The following is a 12,093-nucleotide window of genomic DNA, read 5'->3' as shown; positions in this document are numbered from 1 at the left end:
GTAACCTGAGGTCAATACTCAAGCACAAGGAAAACGTGGTATTTGCTTGCTCTGACATCGCTCCACCTCTAGCCCAGGAGCTAGGAACTGTTCCTCTATGAATATTAACATCACCATTCTAGGGGTTAGTCCCATGCTCCAGAAATAGCCAGGCTTCTCCCTTGAATGTATATGCCTTGCTTCACCCGAGAGGAGACTCCATTTAGAGAGGGCTCCTATTCTTTCTTGAATATGCATTTACCTCCTAAATAAATCACATTGTATGCCTTTGGCATGTGCTGAAATTCTTTTCAGTCATGTGTGCCAAGAACACCCCTGAGACAATTTTGCCCCTCTGTCTGGAAGCTCCTCAGAGCCTTCTCCAAACACATCTCTTCCCCTGTCACAAGACATCACTTAGAGAGAATCACCTGCTTTGGCAGCAGAGAAAAGCCTTCTCCTATGCAAATCCCCAACCCTTGCTCTCATTACCCTTTTTTAAATTGTGTGTGTGTGTGTGTGTGTGTTCTTTCCTGATAAGGATTGAACTCAAAGTCTTGTACATGTGCTACTTGAGTTACACCTACACAAACTGGAGCTATAACTCCAGCCCAACTCCCCCTTATTATAAAACCTCAAAGTCACTGTCAGCCAGTTTGGGGGTAGGGGCTTACCAGGCCTTGAATTCAGAGTTAGCAACAGTATGCAACTATTTCCTCACTTACATTCTACAGTTGCAACATGTAATGTAGAGTGGGCACTTTACCACTGAGTCACATCCACAGACCTACTGTGTAGTTTATTTAGAGACAGGATCTCACTGAGTTGCTTAGTGCCTCACAGTTGCCAAGGTTGTCTTGAAATCCCCATCCTCCTGTCTCAGCCTGCTGGGGTTATAGGCACCCACCACTGGGCCTAGACATTGTCAGGCTCTTGAAGAGAGAGATAAAGAAGCAGGTACTCTTCTCTTCCCAATGTACTTCTACTGACTAAAGTTACTTTCATGGGTTTACCTTATTTTTTTGCGGGGGGGTAGGGGGTGACTGGCTTGACCTGATTTATTGAATCCTCAGAGCCAGTCCTCTGCTTGAGGACCTCAATACCAAGACATATAAAAATTAGTTTTTCCTACTGAAAATCAGGGAAGCAATTATCTACCCCTCCTTTTTGGACTTTCACCTTAGAAAACTTGAAATTTAATCTATATTCTCCTGTGCTTAAGATGTATATAAATTCTTTTGAAAACTGAATAGGACTGTTTTCAGCTTTATGACCCAGACATGTCTTCAAGGACCAAAAAGCCATCTCTTGAAACATGCCAGTAACTGAGGCAAGGTAGGCATCTGACTCTTCAGGCATTGTGCTGAAATTTGCAATCTCTTAGTGAATTGCCTGTGTTACCCACAACATTATAGTTTAAAGATTTATTCAATTACAGTATTTTCTTCTTTTTCTCCTACATTGGTGGGGAAGATTTTTTTTTAAGAGAGAGGAGAGAGAGAGAGAGAGAATTTTAATATTTATTTTTTAGTTTTCAGTGGACCCAACATCTTTGTTTCTATGTGGTGATGAGGATCAAACCCAGGCCATATGCATGCCAGGCGAGCACGCTACCGCTTGAGCCACATCTCTAGCCCAGTGGGGAAGATTTCTGAGGTGGGAAGCAATTTTGTTTTTAATTATATTTTCCCATGCTATCTATTGGCAAAAAAAAAGAGCATGCACTCAATAGTTTACAACTACTTGGAGGAAAATGTTCTCAGCTCCCAAGACAAGTGGCCTTCACAGGCAGCTTTAATCCCTCACCCTAACTTGCTGCACTATTAATTTCCAACCTAAGGAAGCCAACCCGGTCCCACAGGTCATCCAAAAGATGCAAGGAATGCAAAAACAGAACAATCAGCCCCAGCTGGATGACTCCATTTTCACTGTTCACCTTGACTTGGGGACTCCCTGCATGTGCTTAGTCTGTAGGAATGATCTCCAGGCTTTTTGATTTAAAAATATCTACTGTTTTGGAAGATCCTGATTTTCAAGCCAGCCTCAGCAATGGTGAGGCGCTTAGCCACTCAGTGTGGACAGCACTGACAGTGTCTGAGATTGGGGTCCCTGATGACTTCATGGCTACTTGGTGACTGGGAAAGTTTCTGTGCATAGGCATAGTGTGGGAAACCGTTCTCACACGTGATTGGGTACCTCCCTGACTGGGTGTGAGGCGCTCAGGCCAGCTGTGTCTAAGCTTATCCCCACCCTTTTCAGGTGTGAGAGCCTGTCCCTGTGGGGGTGTGACTGACCATTGACGCTGAAACCAATCACTGACCCTGACCTTGGAATGCTGTCCCCCTTGACCTTCATTGCATGGAATTTTCCCCTGAATTTTTTGTTCCCCAATAAAAGCCCACTCTCTGGCATGCTTCCCCCTCTCTCCTGCTGGTCTCTTGTGTAAACCTCCCTAGCATATTAGGTGGCTCAAGGCAGGAGCCAGGAAGGGCCATCTCTTAGCTGGGCAAAAAAAAAGGTAAATTGAGTTTATATGTCTTTATTTTGATCTCACTAGTTAGCTTCTATCTTTGGAACCTATAGCATGAAGGTAGCGTGCTGGTTGAGCAGCAGCATAGGATGCCTCCATGCTAGAGTCTTATCAGCTTGGACCTCATGCTCAGGCAGGGCAGCTCCTGGGAATGAAGGAACTTCCTTGCTAAGACAGCCACAATAGTTCACCAGTTCTGCTGCTCCTGAATCTGCCCCGAATTAGTAAATTTAAACAATGCACTTTCTTGAGAGCTGCACAATGCTCCTTACACTGCACGTTGCAACTGTACAATGTAACTGAGGAAATAGCTGCATACTGTTGCTAACTCTGTAACTTTCATGAATACAAAGAATAATGCTTGCACAATCTTTAATCTGATTTAGAGACATATATAATAAAGACTGCTGGAGTGATTCCTTAGACCTGCTTCTCCATCAGAGAGCAACTCCCCACTAGACCCCAGCTGTTTTAGCTTCAAGATCTGCCTGTGTGACTCTTACCTCCTCCAATCTCCCATGGCCCCTCCTTGGAACCTGCTACTTTGGCCATGCTGATCTTGGCAACTCAGTGAAACCCTGTCTCCAAATAAAATACATATGGGGCTGGGGATATGGGCCAGTGGTTGAGTGTCCCTGGGTTCAATCCCGAGTAAATAAATAAATAGATAGATAGATAGATACATAGATAAAAACATCAAAGCATCTACTGTTTTAAAGTACAGCTTGCTGTCACCATTGCTGTGAAGCAGCTGTTGGTGAGGTAAGTTATCACTGGCCTTAGCCCTCTGGCCCCACGACATGGATGTGTTCCCTAGGAGAGCCTCTGGAGTTAGCACAGGTGCGGGATCACCTTCAAAGTGAACTGAGAATAGAAATGGAAAAGAAGTTAATGCAGGACTTGAGGGACACAGCGAAAAGTGGAACAATCGACAAAGACGGTTTTGCGTTTCAACTGGTACTTCCTACCTATTTCCTGCCTGTCACTCACAAAAGGGGCGCCAGGTTCCAAGGAAGAATCTCCGCCAGCCACGCCCCTGCGCGCCCCGCCCCACCCGCCTTCTCCCGGGGCCGCGCCCCCTGTGGCTCTGGCCCCGCCCCGCCCGCCGCGGCCCCGCCCACCGCCCCTGTTTCCCTGCCAGGCTGCTCCAGGAGCGCTCTGCTCCTCCTCCCAGACCCGGAAGCTGATCGCGGAGCAGCGGTCACGGTGAGGCACGTGAGTTCCCTGTTCAGTGGCTGCCTCTCCTCCAGAGAGATAGGAATCACACAGGCCTGCAGCAGCGGCGCCAGGCAGGGAACCCGCCGGGTGTCGGGCTTGGCCTCCTGACCGCCCTGCAGCCTCCCCCGGCGCACGGGCCTCCATCTGCACACCAGGCCCTGCCATCACCAGGCCCTGCCATCACCTGGCCCTGCCCTCCTCAGTCCTGCCTTCACCTGTCCTGTCCTCACCCAGCCATGTCTCCTGGCCTCACCCTACCCTCGCCCAGCCCTGTCCTCCTCACCCAGCCCTGCTCCCCTACTGGCCCAGCTTTTCCAGGCCTTGTTCTGCTACCTGGCCCTACCCTCACCTGACCCTGTCTACCTTGACGCTGTCCTCCTCACCTGCCATGTCCTCCTTGGCCAGGTGTCCACCCTGCAGGTCTTCCCTCCATTAGTCGCCCTGTTGTCTGCAGGAGGTGACCTGGGCCTGTGTGGTGACTTCCAGGGTGTCATCTGATGCCATCTCCAGGTAGCAACAGCCAGATCTCAATGTCATTACACAACACCAATTGGGCAGGTGGCACAGATTCCACCCCAGGGGAAAATATGCTCCCCTGGAGGTGGGCATCCCAGACCGTCCCCCTCCCTGTGATGTGTGGCACTAGGCTCTGGACAAAGAGCTGGACCACAAGTGAGAGAAAGGAGACAACAGAGAGACACCTTACACAGATGGCAAGGGATTGCAGAGGGAGGGCACAAGAGTGAAAGAAGAAGCCATAAAGCAGCAGAGAGAAGCAGATGGAGAAATCTAGAATCGCCAACTCCAGAGAGGGGAAGGACAGCCACACAGGGATATGGACAGAACAGGGGAGAGACCTCAAGCTGTCTAGAGAGATGAAGGACATAGAAAGAGACAGAATCCGGGAGGGACCACAGGCAGAGTGTGGGAGCAGATGACAGATGATCTGCAGGCATGGCAGAAGGCAGCTGTGGTGCTGGGATAAGAAGAGGGGTAAGAGGTGACAAGGGGAGCCCAGAGGAGCACCTTAGAGAGGAGGCCTCGGAATGGGGGCATCCAGAGCATGGGATTAGGGGCCTGCAGCAGGCAGGGCAGATGGAGAGTGTGGATGGGGAAGAAAGAGGCGGAAATCTGTGGAGATGGGGGACAAAGACTGGAGGTGAAGGGAGTTGCAGGAATGGGGAAGTTCAGATGGAGGGAAGGAATAGAGGGAAGAAGGGGAGAAACCAGGAGAGGAGAGGGAAGCCAAGGGAGCAGGATGCCCTCCCGTGTGGGGGTGGTATGGAGCACAGTAGAGGTGAGGAAAGAAATTGCAAAACTACTGCCTATGAGGCTTGTGTATTTTAACATTGTAGAGGTAACAGGATAGCTCCCTTATCCAGCCCGAAGGCAGTGACTGAACTCATTGTGTCCAGGGTCACCCTCCTTCCTTTTCCTGATTTGTGGTGTCATGTAGGAAGTATAGGAGATAGAAAGGGCAATTAAAGTGTTTTTGCTTTTGTCGGGATGTATGCAACAGTGACCACTCAGCAGATAGTTCTTCACCTCTAGTCGCATAAATGTGTGGGGATTTCTCCCCACCAACAAAGGGTGTCTGTGCCACCTTCCAAATTAGTGTTCTGTAATCACATTCAGATCTGGCTGCTGCTACCTGGAGATAGCATCAGATGACACAGAGCTTTCTCCTACAGCACTGCCCCACATGGTATGCCACTTACCTTGAGAAGTCGGGACCCCCTGCTCAGCACCTTGAAGGAAACATGGTACTTTTGTTTGCATGCTTGTTACAAATAAAGTGACACAGGTTACAGAGGTACAGACAGACGAAAGAGCCATGCTAAAGGTTAACTGAACCCGAGAAGGGTGTTTTGGGAACCCTGAAATACCAGGGAGGAGTCTGGCAGAGAACTGGTCATTATTGAACAACCACATATGCATTTTAGTGACTAGAGAGGTGGTATTGTTTGTGGAATGTCAGAGCACTTGAAACAGGGTGGGTTTTTCCTGTATCAGACAGTAAAAGGAAGAGATCTTGTCTAAGCTGCCCTCCCATCTCAAGGCTGGTGTCTCACTGCTGCCTGAAGAGAGAGTGTGTTTTCCTCTGGCTGGTGCTGACCCTGAGATCAAGCATTCTCAGCCCCTCTCACAGTCTGAAAAGGGTGTGGTGTCCTTCCTGTGTGTATCATCAGTTTTCCACATGCAGAATCATTGGGTCATTGTCCTCAGAACACTGGCATTGAGCATTTCCAATCACATGAAATAAAGCCTCTTTTGTTTTCCATTCTTCTGTCTCTTAAAGATAAAACACTTTGTTAATCACATTTTTTCTCTGTAATGTGGACTCCCCTTTAAGACTACATGTGCATGCTGAAAATTTGTTTATATACACTGTCTTCTAGTTCTGGAGTGACGTCTTCCAATCAAGCGTTCTCATCCACCCTAAGCTAATGGTTTAATTTTCCCAGTCTTTTGTGACATCACCGTTTCTATATTCCTTTTTAAATGTCTTGTCCTCGTATCTCTTCACGTCAGTACCACATGGCCCAGTTGCTGACTCCCTCTTCTTTTTTCTTAGCTCTACAGACATCTTCCTTATCTTAAAACTCTGCTTGCATTCATTGGGATTCCTCCAAGGATCACTGTGGCAACTCCTCTGCTGCCAGGCCCCACACTGTTCTCTGACTGGGGTGCTGCCCCACAGTGGAGCCTTGCACCTCTGCTCAGCTTGTCTCTAGTTCTCTGGGAGACTGCTCCCCTGAATCCCTAGAATCTTCTGGCCATTGTCTCCTAAACTTCATGCTGGGATGTTTAGCTGGCCTTTCCACTTTCACGTTCCTCCCATGGCCTGAGCTCCTCAGACGCCTCCCCGGCATAGTCCTCAACATCTCAGGAAGGTTAGCCTCTACTTGGGGGACTTGGCTGGACACCTCCACATATATCAAAATTGTACAATGTATTATGACATTGGCAGGTGGTTTTTTTTTTTATTGTATAGGAGAATGAAAAAAAATCACATGAGTTTTTCAGAGTAGAAAGGAATCTAGAGTACACACAGCTCTTGAGGCTTGGGAGACAAATGGGGAGAGACCTGGCTCCTGATTGCTCTGCTTCCCCAGGGCCTCTGCCCTCATCTCCTGCTGTGTCCTCTGCTTGCTCACTTTCAGCCACAGGGGCCTCTTTCCTTTTCCTGGCCAGAGATTGCTCCAGCCTCAGGGCCTTCACTGGGTCCTGTCCCTCTACCTAGCCCTCTACCTGGCCCCTGGGCTGCAGGTGGCCAACCCCTCAGGTCTTTGTTATGACATCACCTGCTCCCTGGAGACTCCTGGACCCCCGCAGCTCCTGTCACACTCCGGCCACAACCTGCCCCCACTCTGGTCCATGCAGCTTGCTGTGTCTGTCTCTTTCTGCTCCTTTACTGTCCACACCTGGATCCTGAGGAGAACAAGGGTCCAAGAGATGGGCAGAGCCTGAAGGTGGGTGGTGGCTCGACCTGCCTTCTGGGAGGTGCTCCATGCTGGCTTCCCCGAAGTGTGATGAGTCATTTTACATCCACTCAGGGGTGAGGCTGGTGCCCAGCCTGAATAATATTTGAGGGTGATTCTCTTCTTTGTACCAGCATTGAGTACCAGCTCTGGAGTGGTACTGGGGTCAGCCTGAGATCTGATGATAGCTGATGGGTCAGTGGTGTGGTTCACTTTGGTCAGGACTAGGGGGTGCCCTGAAGGGGAGCCCAGTGCTGCCCAGGTCCCCGCTTGTGCAGCCTGTGGGCTTCAACAGCAGGGAAATGAGGCCCAAAGGAAGGAGTCAGAGAAGCCTCCTGTGCTCCTCCCTGCAAGAGCTACTGTGCCTGGGTCTTGCTGTGCAGCGGGCAGCCAGTGGGCAGCCAGTAAACAGTACGTTTCCTCCTTCCAGGATTGACTTGTAAAGCCTCGTGTTACCTGAGGAAACAGCCCTGAAGAGGAGGAGGAAAGAAAAGGGGTCAGGAATGGCTGTCACTGAGGTACAGTGATGCTGTCAGGTGGTCCTGAGTCCCCTGTGCAGTGCTGGGCCTGGGAGCTGCTGGCCTCAGGTGACTCTGTGGCCTCCTGCCTGTCAGGTGTGCCTGCACTCCCCGGGGCCTCCCCCATCCTCTGCGCTTAGATTCCATCCCACTGTGACCTGGTGGCAGGGAACCCATGAGGAGGTGCCACCAGGTGTGGCCCTGGGAATCCTCTGTCATTTTTGTTGATCTTTTAAAAACGTGAGTGTGCTGTTTGGTGGTGTCCCTGTGCTCCACACCAGTTCTCTCGCTCTAGTGCTCATTGCTTCCTGCCTTTTGCTTCTGTTGCCTTCAGTTGGCTCTTTCCCCTGGAGGTGTATGGTTAGTTGACCTGGGTTTCTTCCTCCTTGTTGTAAAGTTTCACTACCCTAAGGTCTTTCTTTTGTTTTTATTTTTATTTTTTATTTCATTGCATTCTGTGAGATTTGGTATGTTTATTTTTTTTTTTACTTTTGTTTCAGATATTTTCTGAATCCTGTTCCTGTCGTTACCATTGATTGGTTCAGAATGAGGTGTTTCATTTTCTCTTATTTGGGGGTGTTAATGTTTCCTATGCAGTTGGCTTCTGTATTTATTCTGTTATTGACAGGAAAGAAAACTGGGGTCCTTCCAAGTATCTGAAACTGAATTTTAAGATTTGTGACCCAATCTGTGTCAAATGAAAAAATAAATAAAGCTGGGTGGTAGCTTAGTGGTTAAGCATCCTGGTGCCAATCCCCCGTAACAATAACAACAAAAAAGTCTGGCAGTGTCACTCAGTGGTGAAGCACCCGAGTTCAGACCAAAGTACCGTAAGTAAGTTTTATGATTTTTAAAATGAGGTGCCTGCATTCATCTACATCGGATTGATTCTACCCTAGGCTGTAAATGTGCTGCCAGTAGTGGGGGCGCCTTCCTGTGCCAGCCCCTGCCTGTGCACCTGCAGGGACCTGCCGGGCAGATGCATGGTGTTGCCCTGCACTTGGTCCACATCTCTCAGGTAGGAAACCTGCTGTCAGTTTTCAGTGCACAGTCTCTGCCCCTAATTCTCCCATTGCTCAGGTTCAGCTCTGATTCCAATCACCTCGCTGGGTTTTGCTCTGTAATTTTGTACTCCATGACCCAAGAGACATTTCCTAGGGCGTCTGTGAAACTATCATGTGTGCAGAATGATGGGAATCCTTCTTCCTCTCCTGGGCCACTTTGTATAAGTTAGTGCGTGTAAAGCATTTAGGAAAAGGTGTGCACTCAGCAGTGTCACCACCCAGGTCACTGCTCTGTGGTCCTCCCCTGCTGTTGAGATTTTGCTATTGTCCACCCAGGGTGGACTCATCTTCTCAGGACACAGATTATGCTCTGGCTCACCCAGACCTGAGCATCACCTGGTGTGTGGAATATGGGGTCTCCACTCATAGACGCCTGTGTTGTCTTCCATCTGCATGTTTCTTTTCCTATCTTTCTTTCTTTTTTTTTTTTTTTATACCAAGAATGGAGCCCAGGCCAGTCTACCATTGTAATACATCCCCAGTCTTGATTTGTTTTGTTTTGTTTTGGTTTTGTTTTGGTTTGTTTGTTTTTTTGACAGCGTTTTGCTAAGTTGCTGAGGCTCGTGTTGAATGCGAATCCTCCTGAATCAGCCTCCTGAGTCTTGGATTACAGCTGTGTGCACTGTGCCCAGCTACTATGTTTCTCGTGGTGTCTATAAGAAAGAAATTTACACAGATTTAGCATGTATTTTGTCTTAAGAAAAAGTGTAATAAAACTCAACTAGAGAGATTTAACATGCTCAATGATACCAGATCATGTGAGAATATAGGCAAAGCAAGTAAAGTTTCTCCTTGTATATAATCCACACACAGAAATCTTCTGTGATCCCAGATGAGAGGGTTTTTGTCCACAACCAGGCGAGCAGTTCTTCAGAGGGCACCTTGTCATTTCACCTAATCCCGACACTGTGTATGTAGATACTCGGTGGATCCAAGAGCTGAGGTCTCTGTCCCACAAGAGTGCCCACTTTTCAGATGTCAGTCTTAGGCAAAAGTATGGCCTATGACTCAGAATGACCTTCTGTAAATGGGGCTTCCTTCATCCCCTCCTCAAATTGAAAAAGTGGTCAGAGTGCTTTGTAAATCTGTGAAGGACTTGACTTGCATTTGCCTTGTGGTAACGCCTGTTCAGAAGAGACAGGTGAACACGCTGATGGAAGAGGTGCATAGGCCAAGGTGTGGGCAAAGGACGTGGAGCTCACATGACTTTGTGTGGTGCGCCACCCTCCAGGACCCTCCACCCACGCGTTGATCTGAACACCCTTTCACCCTGTCCTGTTGAGATTTCATGGAGGCTCCATTATGTAGGCAGGCTTGATTACATCCTGGGTGATGGTGATCAGTTGGGACTTCAGTTCCTCTCCCTTCCCTGGAGGTAGGTGTCAGGACAGGGTGTTACAACTGCCTCTCCTGCCTGAGGCTTTGTGGGGAGAAGCCTCTTCGTGAAGCTCTCTAGGGGGCTTTGGCACCTGTCTTCTCACTAGCACAGAACTCTTTCTTAGCTCTCCAGAGATTCCAGGTGAGCTCCACATCAGCAGACAGACAGATACCAAATGTGTATTTACAGCCTCACAGTGCAGCTCTTCTCACTTGAATCAGTTGCATGCTTACACTTCTCCTCCCTTCTCATTTCACTTTAGTTTACGTCTTTGCAGTAATGGGGTTGAACCTAGGTCCCCTCTGCCATTATATTCCTACTCCTATGTTCTTTATTCTCAGAGAGGATGTTGCTATGTTTCCCAGTCCCACCTCCAATTTACAATGTTCCCACCTCAGCCTGTGGATAGCTGGGATACAAGCATGTGCCACCATGTCTGGGCTCTGTAGTTCACATTTTGCATGAAGATTATAACTGTCCCCAGTGCCCCATTGTGAAGTCAGTTTTAATTTCAGGGTCCACTGACATTCAGGGATGTGGCCATAGAATTCTCCCAGGAGGAGTGGAAGTGCCTGGTTCCTGCTCAGAGGGCTTTGTACAGGGTCGTGATGCTGGAGACCTACAGGAACCTGGTCTCCCTGGGTGAGCTTGACTTCCCCACCCTGCACCTGCCCCTTGCCAGGATCTTCAGTGCATACCTTTGTGTTTCCCCTTTGAGTTTGGGATCCTCTGAATTGACTGACTGACTGAAGCCCTGGTGCAGGTTAAAGAAAGCTTCATAGTGCAGCCTCTGCACTTTGTCCCCTTCCTTCAGATGTTCTGTCCCCTCCATGATACTGCAGTGGTGATTCCAGAGCTGAAGTACAGCATAAAGCCCACAGGCAACTCTTAAAATATCCAGTTCTACCCAGATGCGATGGCACATGCCCACAATCCCATGGATTGGTTTGCTGAGGTACAAGGATCAGAAATATTGCTGCAAGTTCAAAACCAGCCTCAGCAAAAGTGAGGTACTTAGCAACTCAGTGAGACCCTGACTCTAAATAATATACAAAATATGGCTAGGGATGTGGCTCAGTGGTCAAGTCTCCCAGAGTTCAATCTCTGGTACAACAACGACAACAACAACAATTAAAATATCCATTCCCCATTTTCTATTTCTGTGCTTTTGATTCAGTGGTTCTTGGAAGAGAGGTAGATACCTACATGACATAGTGAAATGTTTTCTGTATCCCTCTGTAATGTCCTCTTCCTCACGTGCAGATAGGGCTGGATTGTGGAGAAGCCACAGCGCATCAGCTTCTTTTCTCTTTACAAGCAGGAAGGTGTCCTTCAGACCCGAGTGTCCTCTCCTGGTTGGAGCAAGGGAGGGAGCTCTGGACTGTGAATGGCCCAGAGGAAATATCCAGGCCTGCAAATGAATGGGCATTTGTGGAGGGTGTGAAAGCAGGTAAGAGCTCACAGGGGCAGAGAGGCAGCTGCCCACTAAGTAGTGTTGGGGCGTTTTGGCAATGGGAGGGGTCAGGGCTAAGGTGAAGTCCATTTCCTGGGCTTTACATGCAAGGAATTTGCTTTCAAGCTTCTTTTCCTCCTCTCCTCCTTTTCTCTACTCTCCCTCCTTTAAACTTACTCTATGTATACATGAGGATGACATCCCCTTTGTTATCTTTATATATGAGTGTAACCTGATTTTGTTAAATTCATTCCATTTTTCTTCCCTTTCCTTCCTTCCTCCCACCTCTTGTTCTCTTCCTTCCTCTCCTGTCTTCCCTGTATCTTTATGATGTCTGGTCACCTCCTCTAACCCCTTTTCTCCCTTATTTTGCACTAGTTTCTACATATGAGAGTAACCATTGACCCTCAATTTTTGAGTCTGGTTCATTTCACCTAGCCCAATGTTTTCCATTCCACCCACCAGCCAATG

General features: G+C 48.4%; 1 protein-coding gene across 6 annotated transcripts in view; it reads left to right on the top strand.

Annotated features, from left to right (window-relative positions):
• Positions 1-12,093, top strand: part of LOC308638111 (uncharacterized protein) — a 95,637-nt gene that overhangs the window by 37,616 nt on the left and 45,928 nt on the right. The window contains exons 1-6 of one of the 6 annotated variants that reach the window (XM_081275170.1): positions 5,405-5,490; positions 7,640-7,727; positions 8,228-8,278; positions 8,627-8,745; positions 10,685-10,811; positions 11,488-11,619. In XM_081275170.1, coding sequence (XP_081131296.1) covers positions 8,707-8,745; positions 10,685-10,811; positions 11,488-11,619 — 298 coding nt within the window. In that variant the 5' untranslated portion in view covers positions 5,405-5,490; positions 7,640-7,727; positions 8,228-8,278; positions 8,627-8,706. Of the gene's footprint in view, positions 1-5,404; positions 5,491-7,149; positions 7,201-7,639; positions 7,728-8,227; positions 8,279-8,626; positions 8,746-10,684; positions 10,812-11,487; positions 11,620-12,093 lie in introns of those variants that run through there. The other 5 variants (XM_081275164.1, XM_081275152.1, XM_081275161.1 and 2 more) reach the window with 5 other exon arrangements.

Source organism: Spermophilus citellus (genome assembly GCF_964194105.1).
Source record: "Spermophilus citellus genome assembly, chromosome: 18".
NCBI classification, from domain to species: Eukaryota; Metazoa; Chordata; class Mammalia; order Rodentia; family Sciuridae; genus Spermophilus; species Spermophilus citellus.
Note: the sequence above shows the minus strand (reverse complement) of the source record. Positions and strands in the feature narration are given on the sequence as shown.